The sequence below is a fragment of the Phyllostomus hastatus genome, unplaced genomic scaffold (assembly GCF_019186645.2).
Source record: "Phyllostomus hastatus isolate PE091 unplaced genomic scaffold, TTU_PhHast_1.1 phas_scaffold_345, whole genome shotgun sequence".
Lineage (NCBI taxonomy): Eukaryota > Metazoa > Chordata > Mammalia > Chiroptera > Phyllostomidae > Phyllostomus > Phyllostomus hastatus.
Window position 1 is genome coordinate 1,189,463 of NW_025334024.1, and position 19,983 is coordinate 1,209,445.

At 46.7% G+C, this 19,983-nt stretch overlaps 1 protein-coding gene and 1 pseudogene across 4 annotated transcripts in view; both read right to left on the minus strand.

Moving 5' to 3' along the window:
- ZC3H18 (zinc finger CCCH-type containing 18) overlaps nucleotides 1-11,904 on the minus strand; it is a 60,822-nt gene extending 48,918 nt beyond the window's left edge. The window contains exons 1-2 of one of the 4 annotated variants that reach the window (XM_045818887.1): nucleotides 11,505-11,904; nucleotides 4,466-5,064 (exon numbers count right to left, since the gene is read on the minus strand). In XM_045818887.1, coding sequence (XP_045674843.1) covers nucleotides 4,466-5,050 — 585 coding nt within the window. In that variant the 5' untranslated portion in view covers nucleotides 5,051-5,064; nucleotides 11,505-11,904. The remainder of the gene's footprint in view (nucleotides 1-4,465; nucleotides 5,065-11,504) is intronic. The other 3 variants (XM_045818888.1, XM_045818889.1, XM_045818890.1) reach the window with 3 other exon arrangements.
- A 2,112-nt stretch (nucleotides 11,905-14,016) lies between these two features.
- Nucleotides 14,017-14,713, minus strand: LOC123806104 (annotated as a pseudogene).
- Nucleotides 14,714-19,983: the final 5,270 nt, after the last annotated feature.

Here is a 19,983-nt window from a genome sequence, read left to right on the forward strand (position 1 = left end):
GGTCCTGGGTTGGGTGTGTGTAAAAAAAAAGACCCCAAAAACCCATGAGCACAAGGCACTTAATGAGTTATCACTACTGGAAAAATACCTGAGGCAATGTGCTGGGATATAATTATCTCTGAGCACTGGTAGCATAAGTGATTTTTACTTTCTTTTTTTGAGTATGTTTTTATTTTCCTTACAAAATGCACACATATCAATCATACAAGAAGTTGTTTCCAACTCCACAGCTCCTGCAGCAACGGCAGATAAGGAGCCGGTCACCGAGTGGTGCTGCTGTGCATGAAGCAGATGTGGCACATGAACACACGCACCACAGCAGAGGCCTGAGGCGCCACCCTGACACTGCCACCTGGGTCAACCACAACCTCCTTAAACCCTGGATCCTGCATCTATAAAATGGGTTAACGGTACAGGTCTATAATCCCTTACCCCCAAACCCTTGCAGCCAGATGTTTCAGGAATTCAGAAATGTTTTGGTTTTAGGCAGGTGATAAGGTGGGGTCTGAAGCAGCACCCTGTAATGGTCACAGTAATCTTTCTGTGGGGAGATGTGTCACGTACAGGACCACAAACAGCCTGGTGTCAGCTGTGAAAAAACCTTTCCCATTCTCATGGGCCTTCTGGGCCCTCCTAACCAAGAGTAAGGACTGTGACCTATGCTTACTCGTGTGGCTGTGTTGACCAGTCATCCAGGCAGCAGATAAGGCATGGGCTCTTCTCAAATGTGGCACCAGCTTCCTATGCTTCGGTGAGGGGACTCATGCCAGCCCTCCCCTGAGTGACTGGGAGGCGAGTGAACACAGGGAATGCACCACCTGAAAGGGGCGGGCCTTGCAGACAATAAACCCTCAGCCTTGAGGGTTTGCTGAAGAGAACCTTTTTGTAAAGATAGTATGTATCTACACATAAAAGGAACATCTATATTTGAACAGAATATAAAATACCACCTGCAAGGAAAATGCTTCAAAGTATTTTTGTATGCAGGTGGGCTGAGAGCTACCACTTCTGAACGAGAAATCACATGGACTGTCCACTTAGGATGCGTCCTGCTGTGTGAGAGGTCACTCTACCAGTGTGAGAATCATAGATGAGAAGAATGGAATAGAACACATACCCCCAAAGGATGATACTCTACAGGTGGTCAAAGTTCTGTTAACTGAATGATATAAGATATAAAAACAGAACCAAGTAGCCCTGGCTGGTGTGGCTCAGTGGATTGAGCACCGGACTATGAACTGAAAGGTCGCCACTCTGATTTCCAGTCAGGGCACATGCCTGGGTTGCAGGCCAGGTCCCCAGTGGGTGTGTGCAAGAGGCAACTGATCTATAAAGGGGAATCAAAGAACCAAAGGTTGTTCCATCTGCTCATATCTGCTCATCAAACACAAATATTTCTGGTAATACTAACTAGAGGCTCAGGAGAAAGAAAGGAAGACCCTCGCACAGTTGGAGTTGATTACAGCAGCTCGTTTACAGCAGCTCGTTCACTTCTCTAAGAGACATGTATGTAGAAACAAAACCACAAATGCATCCGATTTTCTTAAATATGGCTTTCTAAATAAGTAATAGATTAAAGATTAAATAAAGCTCATACTAGGTTCAGTTGTTAGGGACCCTCTGACCCCACTCCATATAACCAGGTGCTAGAAACCAGCCCCGACCCAGTGTGCAACATCACCCCTACCACAGCACTTCCAGAAAGGCACTCGCATCTGAAAGCTGCCGGGCAGCACACTATAAAGGTAATTCAAGACCTTAGTCACAAATTGTGTGGTTCAGATAAAAGAATGTCAAGAGTTTATTGTACAAATTGATGTCACTATCAAGAACACTTCCAAGACAGAGAAAAGTTGGGGAGGGTGGGAGGGTGTGGATGACTCCCCCTCAAATTAGCTCACCTGTCCCAGTGACCCAAAATATAAAGGGAAAAGCAAAATGATGCACCTGACAGAAAGGGAGAGCTCCTCAGGTACAGGAAGACGTGTCACATGGCAATCTAGATTCTTCCACCCAACTGTTCCCAGCCACGCAGGGCCAGACACTGAGGGAGGGTTGGAGTAGCCCACGTGTGCAGAAGGGGCCCTCTGAACTGTAAGTTCGCAGCCGAGCTGGCAGGACACTTGCTGGACACGGAACCACTCAGAGGCCTCACTGAATACACATATCCTCCCCACAAAAATATCCAGGTGGTTCACCCTGATACCAGAGCTGCACTTGAAAGCCATGGGGAAAAAGCCCTCTGTGATGTATAATTTCCATTAGAACCAGAAGCTACTTTGCAGGGATTTAAGCTAAAGTGGACCAGACCAAAGGCCCACCAGAAACAGGCTGTTTGTAGACCCAACACCCACCTCTGGTTCCTATTTCACCAGAGAAATGCAGCTGGGGACAGGGCATTGTGGGAAAGAAACAAACAAGAGAGGGCGCTTGGTGGGGACACAGGGTACACATAGCAGAGACCTGACAATAAACGAAGAGTCAGAGCTAGTACAGAGAGAGCAGGAAAAATGAACCAAGAGTAGTTATTCATGTACTCGCTGATACACGTCTCACATTGGGTTCTCCCAAAGGTGTTTAGGGATGGTGCTGGTCACCCACAACCAGGGCCTAAACGGCCCTCTCTATGGGAATGGCTTGCCTGTACAGACCTCCCGTCCACTGACACCCCACATCTCAATGGCACTCAAATTAAATGTGCCCCAAAGCAACAGGTTTCTCTATCTGCTCAGAAGGCAGGTACTGGTTGCCTACCATGTGCCAAGTATGGTGATACTGAGGGAGGCAGCCTAGTAGGTCCCAGAAGTAGGGAACTTGTGTTCCAGGAGGTAAGAAGAGGGTGGCAGGAAGTGATGGGAACAAACACACTGACAATCCAGTTAATTTAACTGTGGAAGTACAACAAAGGTGCCAAATACAACAGAGAGGCAGGGGCAGGAGGTAGAGCCCAGGTAAAGGTGATATTTACGCCAACACTTAAAGCAGGGATGTCGCCCTGGCTGGTGTGGCTCCGTGGACTGAGCATGGGCCTGTGAACCAATGGGTCGCCAGTTCGCCTCCCAGTCAGGGCACACGCCCGGGTGGTGAGCCAGGTCCCCAGTTTGGGGGCTGTGAGAGGCAACCATACATTTATGTTTCTTTATCTCTCTCTCTCTTTCTCCTTCCCTTCCCCTCTCTCTAGAAAATAAATAAATAAAATCTTAAAAAAAAAAAAGAAAAATAAAGCAGGGATGTCAAAGTCATTTTCACCGGGGCCACAGTCAGCCTCATAGTTACCTTCAAAGGGACAAATGTAATTTCAACTCCTTAACAATTAAGGAGTAGTTGCATTTATACAGTTCTATGAACCAAAGTTAGACAAGCAATGTCTAAACCCCTACAAATTCACCGGACACAGCAAGGCCACCACATATCAGAATGGACTGAGAACTATGCACCAACACACTATTACAGAAGCGTGGTACTTAGAGTAAACCTGTGGTTAAGTATTTAACCAGCAACCTTTTCCCTCCCAACCCAAAACATTTCTGAAACTCTACACACCTTCACTGTCGTGACTTTCAGATAAGCAGCATCTCCTTCCCTAGCGGACTTTACAAAAATCCAGATAGTTCAATCTGCTCTCTCTCTCTCAACTCCTTTGAGTAAAAGTATTACTCAGTAGAACATCAGGCTCTTTGCCCCCAAAACCCAACTTACTAAAGATCATGATTAAAGTTCTTTCCAAAAGGTTATCTGTAATAAAATCCCAAACTACCCATATCTAAGAAATATTACCAGTTTTACATTTTCCTCAAGCTGAAGGCCAGATTATTTAAATAAATATGAAAGTGTGATGGTCTGCTCAAAAGCTGAGGTATTCTGACGCACAACCCCATTTTATCCAGTCCCGAGGGTCTTATTTGGCCCAGCTGGGACCCTCGCCAGAGGACAGGCTGTGGGACGAAGGTAAAAATGCCTGAAAGAATAAAAACTGGAAGGAAGCCTCTTAAGTCTTTTCAGTCTCAAGAACCTGACAAGGAGTGAAGATCCACGATGGTTCTGGTCGAATGCCAGCTCAAATAGGATTTAAGATAGCAAAGATAAAAGGAGAAAATTACCTCTTCACTTGTTAAAAAATGATCTGAAACTTAAAAAAAGGGAAAAAATTTGGGGCCAGACATTCTGATAACGATAGCACCAACAGCATCAGACAGGTGAGTGAGGGTCCAAGGAAATTCTGCCAGCTACCAACGGGCAGACTGAAGTTTTCTGAATCTAGACTACTTCGCTTTGATTTTTAGCACTTCCTAATTACCATGGCGACTGCTCCCAGAACAATCCTCTCATTTTCCTACATTCCGCCATCCCACCTCCTTGTTCTGAGATGAGGCTAAATTAATCCTCCGTACAGCCTGCCTCCCGAGAGCAGTCTGGGGTGTGGCTGGGCTCCATCTACACACGCTTGCAGCTCAGGCATACTCACGTCGATCTCCCCGTCATCGATCTCCCCGTCGTCATCCTCTTTTTTTTTCTCCTTGGTGGCCTCCAGGGGCTCCTTTTCTTCCACACCGTGGACACCTGCCTTTCCCTCCTCCCCGGGAGCTCCTTCTCCCTTCTCCTCATCGTCCTCGGCCCCAGCCTTCTCGGCTTCGTCATCCTGCCCAGTGGGGGCTGGCTCTTCGGGGACCTCCTCGTCATAGTCTAACTCATGCTCGTCCAATTCCCTGGTGACTGAGGAGGCCTCATCCCTCAGGTCACTTGTGTGATCTTCCTCCCCCGCATCCCCTTCCTCTGCACGTGGGGGGCTCGCTGGGCCCCTGTTCAGCTCCTGATGCTCGGAGTCCGGGTCCTGATCCTCCTCATCAGAGCGACTCTCCTCTTCCTCCTGGCTCAGTCCCAGGGCAGCATTTTCCTCATCCTCCAAATCAGAAGCCCTCCCCGCAGCTCTGTCCACATCCTGATCAGACCCACTTTCTCTCAGAATGTCATCGTCTGAAAGCCCCTGCTGCTCCTCCTCTTCATCCTCTGGAGAGCGAGGGTCCCGTTCAGGGCTCTCAGCCACATCCATCGGTACCCACAGTTCTGCAAAAGAGAAAGAACATAGATTCACAACATTTATCAAAATGGAAAGTGCATCTTGCCTTGGTTTTCCTGTCCTCGCACTCACTCCTGACCTGCAGGGAGGACCAGGATCTACATTTTGCTTGGTCCTGCACAGCTCCTCTGAACCTCAATCCCCCTCCACAGACCACTACTGCTGGCTGTCCCACCATGGAGGATGGCAGGCCATCCCTGCACACATCACCTCCACAAGGAAGGACTGTGCTTGCTGTGTGTTAAGTACTTCACATCTGCAGCAACCTGGCAGGAAGACAGCTGGTGCACCTCTTCTTTTCACTAGTGACACCCAAATGGTCAGAGAAGGTAGGTGGGAAATTCAAGAAATAAGGCAGCAACGTTTGAAGGCATGTGTGTAACCATTTTTTCTGGAGTCACCCTGAAGGGCCTGGAACAGACACCCAGCCTATCTTTAGGAGTCCCCACATTGTAGGCTGTCTCTTGTTCCTGAATGCACTTCTCAAGTATGGCCCTGGCTGCCTCGTCAGATGCACCTGGCATGGTCTTGGGCCTCACCACAGACTTGTATGTTGGAGCTGCCAATGGACGTCCAGAAGGCAGCATGCATGTACCTCGTGATTCTCACAGCAAAGTGAAGATCCACTGCTCTATGACAGGTATGTTGTGGGAAAGAATTCTGGCAGAAAATGTGATATATTTAAGTATGGTTGACTGTTGAATAAACACACCTTTGAACTACATGGGTCCACTTATATGTGGGTTTTTTCAACTGGCCTAGGGAGCTCAAACCCACATTGTTCTAGGGTCAACTCTAGCTCCTAACGCATGGAGGGAATCCTAGTACACGAAGGGCTGACTGCAGTAATCCTTGGCTTTTAGACTGCTCAGGAGGCCAGCACCCCTACCCTCAGAGTTGTTCAAGGGTCAACTGTAGTTTCTTATGTAAAAAGACCAATATGTCAAGTTTAGATTTCTATTTTTACTAATCTAAATTTAGTTATAAAGTGAATATTTTTTTGGTTTTCCCAACTCAGTGTGCAAAGACAGTATATTGTTGCATTTGCTTTATGCAGACTGCACAAGATGGGATAAGACCATGAGTGCATGAAACCAACACCGAACAGTCTATAAGGAAACACATTCACCAATGAAACGTGCAGCAAGTCCCTACCACTGAGTTAGTGTGAAACAATAGTAATAGTGAAGGGTTCAATGGTCGCTTGATTCTTCCAATTTTTTATTCAAAATAAAGTTATGTCACAGTCATGCTGTTTGGCATCTCAGAAAACATGCACACATATATTTACAAACCTTACATACATGTAATTGTTTTAGGTATTTATAGCACTAAAGATTTAAAATATGTATTTTTAAATTGTATGCTTTCAAAAGGAGAACCTGTGTTTAAAGATGCACATACCAAGAGTTGGTTATGAACCTACAATAAAAAACATTGTTTTGGCTGTTAATGGAAATTATTATAATCGAGCACACATTAGGACAAATCACTTAAAATTCATCACTTTATAAATAAACTACATGATTAGCAGTGATTGAAATTTATGAACCAATCAATTCATTCAAAGTCATTTAAGTACAGAATTTTGAAAATGATTTAATTTTTGGTCTTTTAACTACACTGCCTAGAGGTAGAACTATTGGAAAGTATTAAAAAGTTAGTCCCAATATGGTATATTCTGCTGAAAATGAAAATTTGAGGCTCCTCCCATGACTCTGCGGCTTCCCTGGACAGGCAGAGCCTATCACTGCACACAGCACACTTCAACGGCCCCAGGCATCGCACAAGAATGAGAGAGCTAGCAAGGACAGGGCTGGCTTCTAAGGCCCCTCACACTCTTAACTATTCCAGATAGAGAGTGGGGACGGTTACAGCTATCAGCCAAGGGCCACTGGCAAACTCCCCCACTCTTAGTTAATGATATTGAAAAAAACACATAAGATTTTCCTTTGTGTATGTTACCCTTTGCCTATCTCTGTACACTTTTTATTACATTGTATGTAAGAGATCTCCATAGAATGGCAGGGACTTTCATTTCCCCAGCTGCTTAAGCTAGCACTGGTACCTTGTACGCAGGCAGTCACATGCAACTGATTACTGAGCCTTATATATCACTACTTGAAACCAAATAAATTCTGATTTTCACATTTTATACTCTAATGGTGACCCTGACACAAAGCTACCTCTTAAATCACTCAACCACATTTGAATGTTCTCAGACTAGTTTAAAAATCACGCAACTAACACCCTGAACAACCCTCTACCCCCAGGCCTGTGATTGGCCTTGTAACATACTATCCTATTCATAGCCACAAACTCTTACAACCTGTAACAGTCCTTTTCCTGGGCCCAGGTGCAAACTGGTTTCTGCTTTGGTTTCATTGTTTGCTCAGATCTAATCAAATTGCTTTTTATATTTAGGTAAACTTGGAATTAAATCTTAGAATAAGAAATGGAAAAAAGAGTGTGTCAAAATTCAAATAATGCAAGCAGTGGGATGTTTACCTCTTGGTACGCTGCACCTTTATGGTTACGTGGGCTAGTGCAAACAGTGTGGGCTTCTGAGGTATAACCTGAACTCCCAGCTCTACTGCTTCCTAGCCTGAAGATCTTAGGGAAATTAAGTAAACTTGCCAGACCCCAGTTTCTTCATCTGAAATATGGGGACAACAGTATCTACTGTACAAGGCTGTTGCAATAATTAGACGAGCCTATAATGCGCCTGGCATGTTTTAATTAAAAAAAAAAAAATAATTTTTATGAATTTATTTGAGCCAAACTGATGAATTATGCCCAGGAGCAAGATCTCAAATGCTCCCTGACACTCATAATGTGAAGGTGAGTAAAGGTAATCCTCAACTTCCAAAAACAATACTCCTTTCACCCATAAAGTGCAGATCAATTCTCTTGGTGCACTCGAAAGTAATTCACTCACTGTTTCATTCAGCAAATACCAGATAATCTACTTAATCCAAGATTGTATTATTAAAACAACTTCTGCGAAAATTCAACAGCTACCACTTTCCACTGTGAGACTACCACTCTGAGTCAGGTGCTTGACCAATTTCCCTACATCAACCTTCCAAATAAGTGATGGCCCCCTTCATAGATAAGGAAACCAGTGGCCATGTGAACTTGGAGCTGCACTTGAAGTACTCAGTCCCAGAGCCCTGGGCTATGCAGGGAATGAGCTTCTGCTCCCTGTCGAGGAATTAACCCCTACCATTTGCCATTGTTCCTGTACAAAAATGGAACCCGAGTTCCAAACTAATTTTATAATTCCTTTTTGGAACACAGCCCACACATAAATTGGTGACTTCTATGCACCAGTAGATTTTGCCTGTTTTTCTTTTCTCCCTTCTAAAGTTTTGTGTTAATCCAGCTATCTTCCTATCTTAGCCCTTCTAGAACCAAAAACATACCTTTTCGTATAAATGTAAAAGTTAATATATTTACACAGACTACCAGTTAAAAAACAGTGATGACCATATGGAGATTCAATTTGTGACACCATTTATGATTTTAAACTTATCTGAAGTTTCGATCATACTTAAAATTTAATAGGAATGCCCTCCACAGTTTGAATTATGGAAATTACTTCAACATTCTAAAGATGCAAAGGTAACTTCCTGACTCTCAAAGGTGGTGCTCAGCCCTGATCACGGGTGGAGAAGCCAAAGATCCTGAGTGTACCTGCTACTATCAGGGGCAGCTCAGGGCTCTCTGCCAGCAGTGCTTACTTAGCCTTGGGAGTAAGGACTGCTTTGAGGATAAGATGAAGGGTTGGCTTCTCTCTCTAGAAAAATCGGAAACAATTTATCTTCTACTTTAGGGAGTTCAAAACCTCCTGAGGACCACCCATGGCACCTAGATTAAGAACTCTTGCCCTAAGTATACCGTACATTATTTTATTATGTATCCATACTTAACACACTGTACTGAAACTATTTGTTTGCAAAGTCTGCTGGGAGGTCCTCATGCCCCCCCCCCCCCCCCGCAAAGTGACTGAGAGGACTCAGATTCACCTCTGTATGTTCCCTAGGCTCAGCAAACAAATATCTGGCACTTAGTAGCAGAGCTCCCATGTAATTCACTGTCTAAACTAGGACATGTTTGACACTGAGACTGGAAGGAAGCACTGTTAACAATTACAACAAGCGTGAATAAGGGCTGTCCAAGGCACAGGGGGATATCCAGTCACTCTAGGAGGCCCTGTGAGATCACCTGGGAACTCACAATCTGAGGCTGTTTCCACCTTGCAGATGGAAATATGCAAAAGGACTCCCTGTTAAAATCACGTGGCCTGCTAAGTGTAGCCAATGAAAGGGAGGGTCCTCTGGTTACGTCTGCACCAACTGCCAGGTGCACCGATTTTACTCAGTTTGCTCTCACACAATCACCCTGTAATTGAGGATTCTTGGCAAAGTTTGGAACTAATTCTTTATTCCTTTATCCATAAAATGGTGAACTTGCCCAGAGAACAGAATGATAAATATTTCTCACTGTGCTTCCACTACCTAGTGCATTTAGCAGATGGTACCTGATGTTTGTTGAATGAAAGAATGACAAAGTCTCTTTACCTGATAAACAACCTGTTGCACACCAGAAGTAAATCTGAAATAAGTGCCTAACTTTCAGAGGACTGTACCAGAACTCAAGCATAGTGGCTGTTGTCTCATGTTCCGGCAATCACTCTGCAAGGCTGCACACTGATTCCAACAGCACTGCTAAAGCACAGAACATTTTGGGAATGTCTCTTTTAAGTGACCTTTAGAACCTGCAGAACACTCTCTTGGTGCTTTCAGTGGAAGCAAATCTTCCTCATTTCAAGGTGAGTTGCTTTGAGAAACAGCAGGAAGACACTCTGAGCCTGGTCTGGTAAGTGAGGTGAGGTGAGTTACAAAGCCAGGCAAGACAATCTATGGTCAAATATAGGATGTAACTATTCAGTAAGGTAGATTTTCTCAGATGTCTTATGTATTTAACTACCAAAACAGGAACACTCAAGTTTTGAATCATAACCTCTCATGTTAACAACTTTAAATAAAGCAGTCCCTATCTGAATGCCTAAGTTTTGGTACATTTGGTTAAAATTCTCATTCATAACTTCATATACTTACAAATTCCAAAGGAAGGATGGCATGGTTGGTGAAACACAACACCCCCAACTCAGTTTGACCACCAAAAAAAAAAAACTCAGAGGGGAAGCACTCACCTTGAAATGATCTGTAGCTGTTGGAAAAGTTTTTTAAAAAAAGTTTTAAACATGAGCAAGGCCACAGCTTACCTGTTTGCTCTCTGGAATGATTCCACAAAGCTTTCTCACAGAGTCTGAGCATTTCCCACCCATAACTGGAGAGGAGTTCCAGCCTTAATGACACATTTGATTGGTTTCCAGAGCTGGCTGGGCTCCACGCGTCTCAGACTGTAAAATTATCAGGCAAAGACTACCTTCCCAGGACTTGGAAATGGGAGTCAGCCTTTTCCAGGTTCACACTGATAATCCCAACCTCTGCTCTGGGCAAGGACCACTCCACAGGATATACAATGAAGGTGAATCTCCAGGAAGAAATGATGAGACCCCTTGCCATGCCCCTAAACAGTACTTCACATGTCAAGTGAAGTACTGTTGTCAAGTACCCCCTTCCATTCTTCCCAAATGGATCTGAAGACTGACCAACTCTTGCAGTTGAGTTTGCTGGTATATAAAATGATCAACGACTTTACCCTGCAAACTCAGCTGTTTGCAAGGTATACAATATAATATAAAATATAAAATATTTTGAAAAACTTAAGTTTTAGCAGAAGCAAGACTGGAAGTAGGTTCTTCCAGCATCGTAGCTGCAGTGAGTTTATACTAAAGGCAGGCATTCTTTGGGTTCCTAACCAAAGAGGCAAGAAAGTTACATATTTTTAAGAGTGGGGTGCGCCTTGGGGCACAGCCAATACGTACAACCTGTGCACAGTGGGAAGCTGAGAGAGCAAGTTCCAGGAGGGTCCAGAGAGCTCAAAGTTCCCGAAGAGCCCATCTCCAGTCAGAGCTGCTGCCTTCGGAGAGCGAACCTGCGTGCCTCCCCCTAAACACCTATGTGGACTGCAAACATGTGCCACGCGAATGTCCCGGAAGAGAAATGACAGCTTTAGGAGAATCAACTCCACCGCGGGGCGCGGACGCAGCCCCAGGGAACTGGGACTCTTACGAGGTTCCAGGGTCCCCCGGGCCGGCTCGCTGCGGACGGAATGCGGGATCGTGCTACCTCAGCATCCTCTACTCCGGGTCCACGAGCCCCGCTTCGGTCAGGGGGGGTGAGCAGCCCGGAGGCAGCGGCAGCGGGCTCCCGGGCCTGGGCTCCGCACCGCCACCACGCTCCCCGCCTAGCCGCCTAGGCCTCCTCCCCGCCGGCCAAGCCACCCCGCCGCCTACCTCAGCGCGAGGACGGGGAGGGGGCCACGGTTCCGCTGGGGTCGGGGCGGCGCGGGGAAGACGTCCCTCGGCCCTTCCGCTCCTTACAGGATCCGGCAAGAGGCGCGACGCGGGCGGAACAAACGGGCTCCACTACCCGCGGGGGCCGGCCATTGTGCTACGTCATCAGGCTGCGACGGCCGTCCTGCCGGACGGCGGGCTTCCCTCTCTCGCCCCGCCCTCCACCCTTTTCCTTCCGGCCTCCGCACCGCCGCTCCGCGCCGCTGCTCTTCGCCTCTCCGCCCCCGCGCGGTGTGCCCCCCGAGCCCTTCACGGCGCAAGCGCGGCAAAAGGCCCCGCCGCGGGGCTGGATCTGAGCCCGTTCGCTGCCAGCCGCTGGACGACGTTTGCGGGGAGGGCTTACGGCGTCGCGTGGTCACGTGACGTATCGAGTTCCCGCCTGGCGGACGTGCTTTCGGTTTGGAGAGGTTTACCCTTCGTAGAGGTGGGAAGTTTTGCTATGGGGGTTTACAATTTTAAATGCTTCTGTCGGGGCAGGGAGCTCCCGTTCTGTTAAACTTAAGCACTCAACAAGAAAATCATTTTTGAGATACTGGCTTAGTGGATTGGGCGCGGGCCTGCGATCTGAATGGGCGCTGGTTCAATTCCTTGTCAGGGTATATGTTTGGGTTGAAAGCCAGGTTCCCAATTGGGGATGTGTGAGAGGCAACCAAGCAAAGTTTCGCACATCGGTGTTTCTCTCCCTCTCTTTCTTGCTCCCTTCTCCGCTCTCTGGAAATAAATAAAAATACAAGTCTTTAAAAAAGAGATATTGAATCCTGACTGGATAGTTCAGTTGGTTAGAGCGTTGTCCTGATATGTCAAGGTTGCAGGTTGAATCCCCAGTCATGACTCTATAAATAACTGGAACAACATATGGATGGTTCTCTTCTCTCTCTTCCTTGTGCTCTCTGAAATAAATAAAAAAATTAAAAGTAAAAAAGAGATACTGAACTGAGTTTAAATATCAAAGTCTCAACATTTAAAACTATTTCATGGGACCAAATAGCTCCCGCTCTGTTAACCAGTTCAACACAAATTATTTTTGAGATACTGAGTTTAAATAAAAAACTTAAAAATTTTTACTGTCCCTGCTTTCTTAAAAGTAATCAGCTGGGAACCCTCTTACACTATTGGTAGAAATGTGAATTGGTTCAGCTACTGTGGAAACCAGTATGGAGGTTCCCCCCCAAAGTAAGATTAGAACTACCATGTGATCCAGAAATTCCAAATCTTGGACTTACCTAAGGAATTAAAAAACACTAATTTAGAAAGATACCTGCATTCCCATGTTTTTGCAATGTTATTTACAGTAGCAAAGATATAGGAGAAACCTAAGTGTCCATGGGTAGATGAATGGATAAAGAACAAGTAAAATAAGTATTCAATGGAGTACTATTCAGCCATAAATAATGTGGAACCCTGCCACTTTCAACAAGTGGATGGACTTTGAGGGTATTATGCTAAGTGAAGTAGGTTAAGTCAGATAAAGACAAATACCATGTGATTTCACTCATATACAATGTAACACAAGAACAAAACAAAAGCAAACATGTACAGGCAGACAACAGATTGGTGGTTACCAGAGGGGAAGCAGCGGGGGGAGGGGCCATGGAGGGAGGGCACAATAGATAAAGAAGTCAATTATATGGTAGCAGATGGAAACTGGACTTTTGGTGGTGAGCAGGATGTAGTGTGTATAGAGGTCAAATTATAATGTGACACACCTGTAACTTCTGTATTATAAACTAATGCTGCCTCAATAAAATAATAATCAGCTCAAAAAGTTAGTCAGTTTTGATACTGAATTTACATATCAAATACTAAACATTTAAAACTATTTCCACCATACTAATTAACTTCCACTCTATTAAATATAATCACTTTAACACAAAATTAATTATTTTTGAGATAGGGAGTTAAATATCAAAGTTTGTAATTTTTAGACTATTTCTGTCAGACTAAACAGCACTGTCTTTTAAATGTGATCAGCTTAGCCCTGGCTGTTGTGGTTCAGTTGGTTGGACCAAAGGGTCATGATCTGATTCCTTGTTAGGGCATGTACCCAAGTTGTGGGTTCGATTCCCAGTCAGGGTGTGAACGAGAGGACAGCTGAGTCATCCTCTCTCTCTCTCTCAAAACAATGAAAAAATAGCCCTGGCCGGCGTAGCTCAGTGGATTGAGTGCGGGCTGGGAACTAAAGTGTCCCAGGTTCGATTCCCAGCCAGGGTACATTCCTGGGTTGTAGGCCATAACCCCCAGCAACCGCACATTGATGTCTGTCTGTCTGTCTCTCTCTCCCTCCCTCCCTCCCTTCCCTCTCTAAAAATAAATAAATAAAATCTTTAAAAAAAATCTCCTTTAGGTAAGGATGAAAAAAATTAAAATGTGATCAGCTTAACTCTGTGCAAACTTTCATAATCAGAAGGGCATCATGTCATTTTGAAGTATTTTTACAGTTTGCCAGCTGCCCTCAGAAGCCTGCAGTGGGAGCCACACAGGCAGCCTACAGGAAGACAAATGAGTGTGCTCTGCACTTCGAGACGACTGTGCTTAGAAGGGAACTGGGCTTGACTGAATTCCCTGCTGTGCCCCTGCCTGAAAAATCTAATTCTTTTTTTTTTTTGCTTCTAAGTTTTTATTAGCATGACAAACATCCATACCAGTGTGGGAGGTGCGAGTGGGAGAACAGGGAAGGGGTGGGCAGGGCAGAGCAAAGGGTAAAGCTCCAGGTTCTCCCCATCATGGACATCCTAGTCCCCGGGAGGAATATGGTCCTTAAAAATCAGGTGCCACTTCTTTAGTACGATGTTTTTTAAAAAAATTTTTTCCAGTGTTTCTGTATATAATTTTTTAAAAGATTTTATTTATTTATTTTTAGAGAGAGGGAGAAAGAGAGGGAGAGAAGCGTTGATTGGTTGCCTCTTGCAAGCCCCCAACTGGGAACCTGGCCAACAACCCAGGCATGGGCCCCGACGGAATCGAACCAGTGGCCTTTTGGTTTGCAGGCTGACACTCAATCCACTGAGCCACACCAGCCAGGGAAATATAGTTTCCTAATGGGTACCAGTTTGGGCCATAATTATCTTTTGAAGGTCCCCAGTGGTGTCATCAGTATTGCTCTTCACATTGACCTTCTTCCACAGACAGTGGTAAGTAGCCTTCATCATCCTGTCTAGAGCTACACAGAGCAGTGGTTGGCGGGCAGCAGAGGCAGGACATCAAGTTTCCCAGGCCCCAAGACCTTGGCTGAGACTTTTCAGTTCCTAACCTCCCAGACCGGAGGCCTCCAGGCCCCCAGGTTCCCAGGACTGTAAACCCCAAGCAGTCGGGTCTCCCACCTTTGGGTAGCTTCTCACGGCCCAAGGACCATGGGTGGCTGGCTTCTATCAGCTTTCTCCCACTCCAAAACACTCCGCCTAGCCCCTCATGTCAAATTGCCTAGAACCTCCCCACCTTAAAATTCTTTTTTAAAGAAAAGAACTATTTTGTTTAGAGAGAGGGGAAGGGAGGGAAAGAAACTTTGGTTGCCTCTTGCACACCCCCAACCAGGGACCTGGCCAGCGACCCAGGCATATACCCTGACCAGGAATCGAACTGGTGTCCTTTGGGTTTGGGGGACAATGCCCAACCCTCTGAGACACACCTGTCAGGGCCCCACCTTAAATTCTTAATCATTTTGGGACAAGGAGCCTAGGTTTTCATTTTGCTCTGAACCCTGCAAATTTTGTAGCTGGTCTTGGGGGTAATTAAGGGTTTGGGGGGATGGTAAGCAGGCAGGCCTTTCCTCATGCCATGTTCCTCCTCCAGGAAAACTCTTCCTTGGTGCATTGCACCACTGTGGTACCCACAAATATGAGTGTCTGGTCCACAATAAAACTGAATGAACGCAGATGTCTGCCCTAAGTTACCTGAATGAATGGGTGAGGAAGGGAAGAAATGAGGGCATTAACAGAGTTACCATATAATCCAGCAACGCCACGTCTAGGTAGCTAACCCAAGAGAAATGAAACGTGCGCACAAAAACTCCTACGCAATTGATTGTCCATAGCATTATTCACAGTAGCTCGAAAGTGGAAACAATCTAGATATCTACCAACTGATGATGGGTAAATATATAAAATACCTATGCATACATGGAATATTACTCAGCTGTACGAAGAAATGAAGTCTCTGTAAGATGAGATATCAGAGAGAGACCCTTCTCTCTCTGTCTCTCACTCCCCACCCTCGTTGTTTGAGGACACAAGAAGCTGGAGTTTGCACGCCAAGGAGGCGGCTCCGACCAGACTCCTGTCATATCATCCTGATCTTGGACTCCCAGGACCCAGAACTGTGAGAAAATAAATTTCTGTTGTGTAAGGTCCCCCAGTCTATGGTACTTCGTCATGGCAGACTTAGTTGACTAATATGCCATGTGCATGAACTATCCAGAAGAGGCAAATCCATAGTCAAAAAGTAGATTAGTGGTTACCAGGGGTTGGAGGAGGCTGAGTCCCCTCCAGCAGCTCCCTCTGCCCTCAGATGAAACTCAAGTACTGGAGCCTGATGCACCTGCTCTTTATAATCTAGCCCACCAACCCTTGGGCTCTCTCCCTTGCCTTTGACCTGCTCCACACTTTTCTTTGCCCCCATGCCTTTGCACGTGCCACTCCTGCTGCCTGGAGCACAGTTCCCACTTTTCCCTTTCATCTAGCTAGCTTTTAATTGTTCTTCAGGTCTCCCTTGGATGGACCTCCTCCCAGAACCCTTGTCTGTCTTTGCAGCTGGGCACAAGCTCCTAGAGGGAAGAACTTCGATCACCCTGTAGCCCTGGGTCAGGCCCCAGGTCCGGCACTGAGTTACTCATGACAGTATTTGCAACATCTGGAGTGTGCATGTAGTGGTGGTGGGGGGTGGTATTTAGAAAGACAGAAAATGACTGAGGTGGGATTAGATTCCAGGTCTCTCCAAACCTAAATACCATAGGCTTGAACCTCTGCTCTCTGAGCCAGAGGCCCTGGGTGTGACGGTGCAAGCGGCATCCCTCTAAGACTCAGCTCCCCTGCTCTGTAAAGTGGGACTCTCGACACCTGCTGCCTCCCTCTCTGAAGGGGATGAAGAGATGACATGGCGACAGTCACAAACTTGGTTTCTGGAGCTCTTCGCTCAGGGCAGGCCTTGTGCCAAGATTCTCGTGAGCAAAGCCCCTCACTTTACTCCATTTCGTAGCTGGGGGACTAGAAGGTGCAAAGTCGCAGAGCTTTGATTTCACCCCAGGTGGTCAGACCACAAAACCCAAGCCCTTTGTGACACAACGAATGATGCTCTCTCGAGATCATGTTATTCTGGCTGTGGCTGACATGCAAGAGAAATGTAAACCTCTGCTTCATCATTTGGGATCACTGTCACTAGCAGTCATTTTGATGCTGATGGGCATATTCCCAAGCATTCTGAGTGCAGACAGCCATGCTACCATCCTGAAAAAGGCCACCTGGACAGTCGAGAACAATGGCCCGAATTCGCATTACGTACCATGTAAAATAGCTGCCACTGCCGAGCTATTTTACATGGTGGGGGAACAGTGAATCCGAATTTAAGGAGGACGGTGAGTTTCATTGGACCACAACGTGTTGGAGAACAATGTGGCATTATTGAGAGCAGTAGACAGGTGTTCTCAAGGTGGGGTCCTGGGACCAGCAGCAGCAACAGCACCTGGGGATTTGTTAAAATGCATTCTCAGGCTGGCACCAGAGCTACTGCATCAGAAACTCTGCCAGTGGGGCCAGCAGGCTGCCGGTTAAAAGGGCTCAGGCTCTTCTCCATTGACTGGTGCCTTTCTTGTGTGTGGGCACCAGGAGACATGGACAAGGATATTTGTAGAAGATTTTTCAGTAATAACTGAAAGGGAAAAAAACAAAAATGACCAAAATGTTTATAGGTGATTATAATAATGTACAACATTGGACTTGTTAATAATTGGAATACATGAATCTCAAGTGTTATGTATATCTACAGATTGGTGAAGCTGTTTTTTTCCTACTGTGAGAAGCTGCTTCCAGAGAGGGTGTTGACCTTGACCACTCCTGTGGAGAGCAATGGGGGTCCACAGTAGACTCTTGAGCAGGGCAGTGACATGAAGAAAGTGGCATGTTGGTGATTTTAAAGCACCTATCTTATAGCTCCTACATTTGAATCACCATGTGCCTGTTGCTTTTCCTCTTGTTTTTTAGTCTTCTGGTCCCTTTTATAGCATGCCTTGCACTTTTTATTTTTTAGAGAGAGAGAGGAGAAGGGAAGGAGAAAGAGAGAGAAACGTCAATGTATGTGCGAGAGAAACATGGACCAGTGCCGCCAGCCGGGGGCCTGGCCTGCAGCCCAGGCATGTGCCCCAACTGGGAATCAAACCGGTGACCTTTCAATTTACAGACTGACGCCCAATCCACTGAGCCACTGCAGTCAGGGCCACTTGTATGTTTTTGATGTTGGACATTGTGGATGAATTATCATGGGGGTGCTGGCATGGAGTTATGTACTCCCAAAGAGGGTGAGGCTTTCTTACAGGCAGATACCGGGGCCCTGGTTAATGCTTGCTTCTAGGCCTCATAAGAGCTGGTCTGTTTCCGAGAGTGTGGTCTTCCTGGGAAGTGTAACTTCGGCACTCTCGGAGGAAAGCCTGCACTGTCTGTTCGGGCCCCACCTCTGCAGGTGCGATCTACAACCTGTTCTCCCTGTGCTACACGGGACTGCTAAATGTGTGCTCAGCTCCTCACCTTCCAGGTGCTCTTTTCTGCGTGGGCACCTAAGCAGTGTTTCTTCTCAAGTCCCAGCTGTCTGTTCAGCTTAGTGGGCCTGCGCTTGCGGCCTTTACACCAGCAAGGAGAGCCTGCAGGGGGAAGGGGGTGTGTATCATTTTTGTTGTTTCCCTTCCCCCAAGGGTCAGAGCCCCCATGTTCTGAGTATTGGCTGTCCTCCACATACCTGTGTGTCTTTGTGTTGTCCAGCTCTTATGTTGTCATTACAGGGGTTGGGGGAGTTCAACATAAGGGTCTGTGTGAAAGCAGCATTTTATTTGTTTATTTATTTTTAGAGAGAGGAAGGGAGAGAGAAACATGGATTTGTTGTTCCACGTATTTCTGCATTCACTGGTTCATTCTTTTATTGGTTGATTCTGGCATGTGCCCTGACAGAAGATTGAAACCACAACCTTGCTGTATCCTCTCTAACCGACTGAGCCACCCACCCGGGGCCTGGAAGCAGCTTTTTAGAGAGGCAACTCTGACGGACGGAACAGCTGGGAGAGGGCACCGGAGGGCTCTCCCTTCTCCAGGCTTGCCCGTGGGTGTGGGGGGTGGTGCCTCTGCTGAGGGATGAGGACGGTGCTCCGGGGGGCGGCAGCAGCAGAGGGTGAGAGACAGAGAAGACCGCCATCCCCCGGGCACAGCGGAGCCTTCCGTTCGACTCTAGCCTGTGGAGCCCCTCCTTCCCAGCTATTCCAGGTAGCCCCAGTGGGGAGCTGGGTGCTGTGTGTGCGGGGCACTGGGGGCCACAGCCTGCCACCCCTTTCTCTTCCCACGGGCTCTTTCTCCTCTCTGCCCATCTCTGTTCAGCCAGGTCCTGGCAACCACTCTTTGGAACCAAACTAATGACAATACCACCGAGCAGGAATGCCTGCACAGAAGTCCATCCACAGTGCATCCTGCACACACACTCGCATCCGAGTCCCGTGAGGAAATGTTATCCAGCCACGGCAGTGGATGGACTGCAGCCACGCTCAGAGGACTGGCTGTCTCAGCATGATGATGGGAGTGGGATTAGCAGGACACAAGCAGCTGTCAGTGCCCGCGGTCCTGTAGACAGGCGGGATGAAGGGTGACATTTGCGGGCGTGAGCCTGGGAAGTGGCAACCTCCTTGGAGGAAGGGCAGGGGCTGGGAGGGCAGGAGTTATATTTACTCATGTGCTCCTTTTATTCATTCAACCATTAATTTATCTTTTTTGTGTACCTTCTCTGTGTTATTACACTTCACAGTTAAAATGTAAAGAAAGAGAAAGACACCAGTGGTCACTGGACTTTCTGGGAGAGTAGGCTACTAAGACCTATATTCAGACAGTAACCAGAGGGGAAGGGGAGGGAGATAACTGGGGAAAGAAGGGAAAGGGTCTTCAAGGAACACGTATAAAGGACCCATGGACAAAGCCAAAGATGGGTAGGATTGAGGGTGGGGGTGGGGTAGAGTGATGGTGGGAAAATGGAGGCAACTGTATTCGAACAACAATTTAAAGATGATAAAAAATAAAATCTATATTCAAGGGCACTGCTCCCAGATACTTGACTTGGAGGCCCAGGAATCTGCTAACGGGGTCCTCCTGGGTTCTGAGGAGGAGCTCCGGCTCGGAATCTGTACTCTAAATTCCCGGGAAGAGCCAGGCCCCGGCTGTTGAGGAGAAACAGCCTGGGA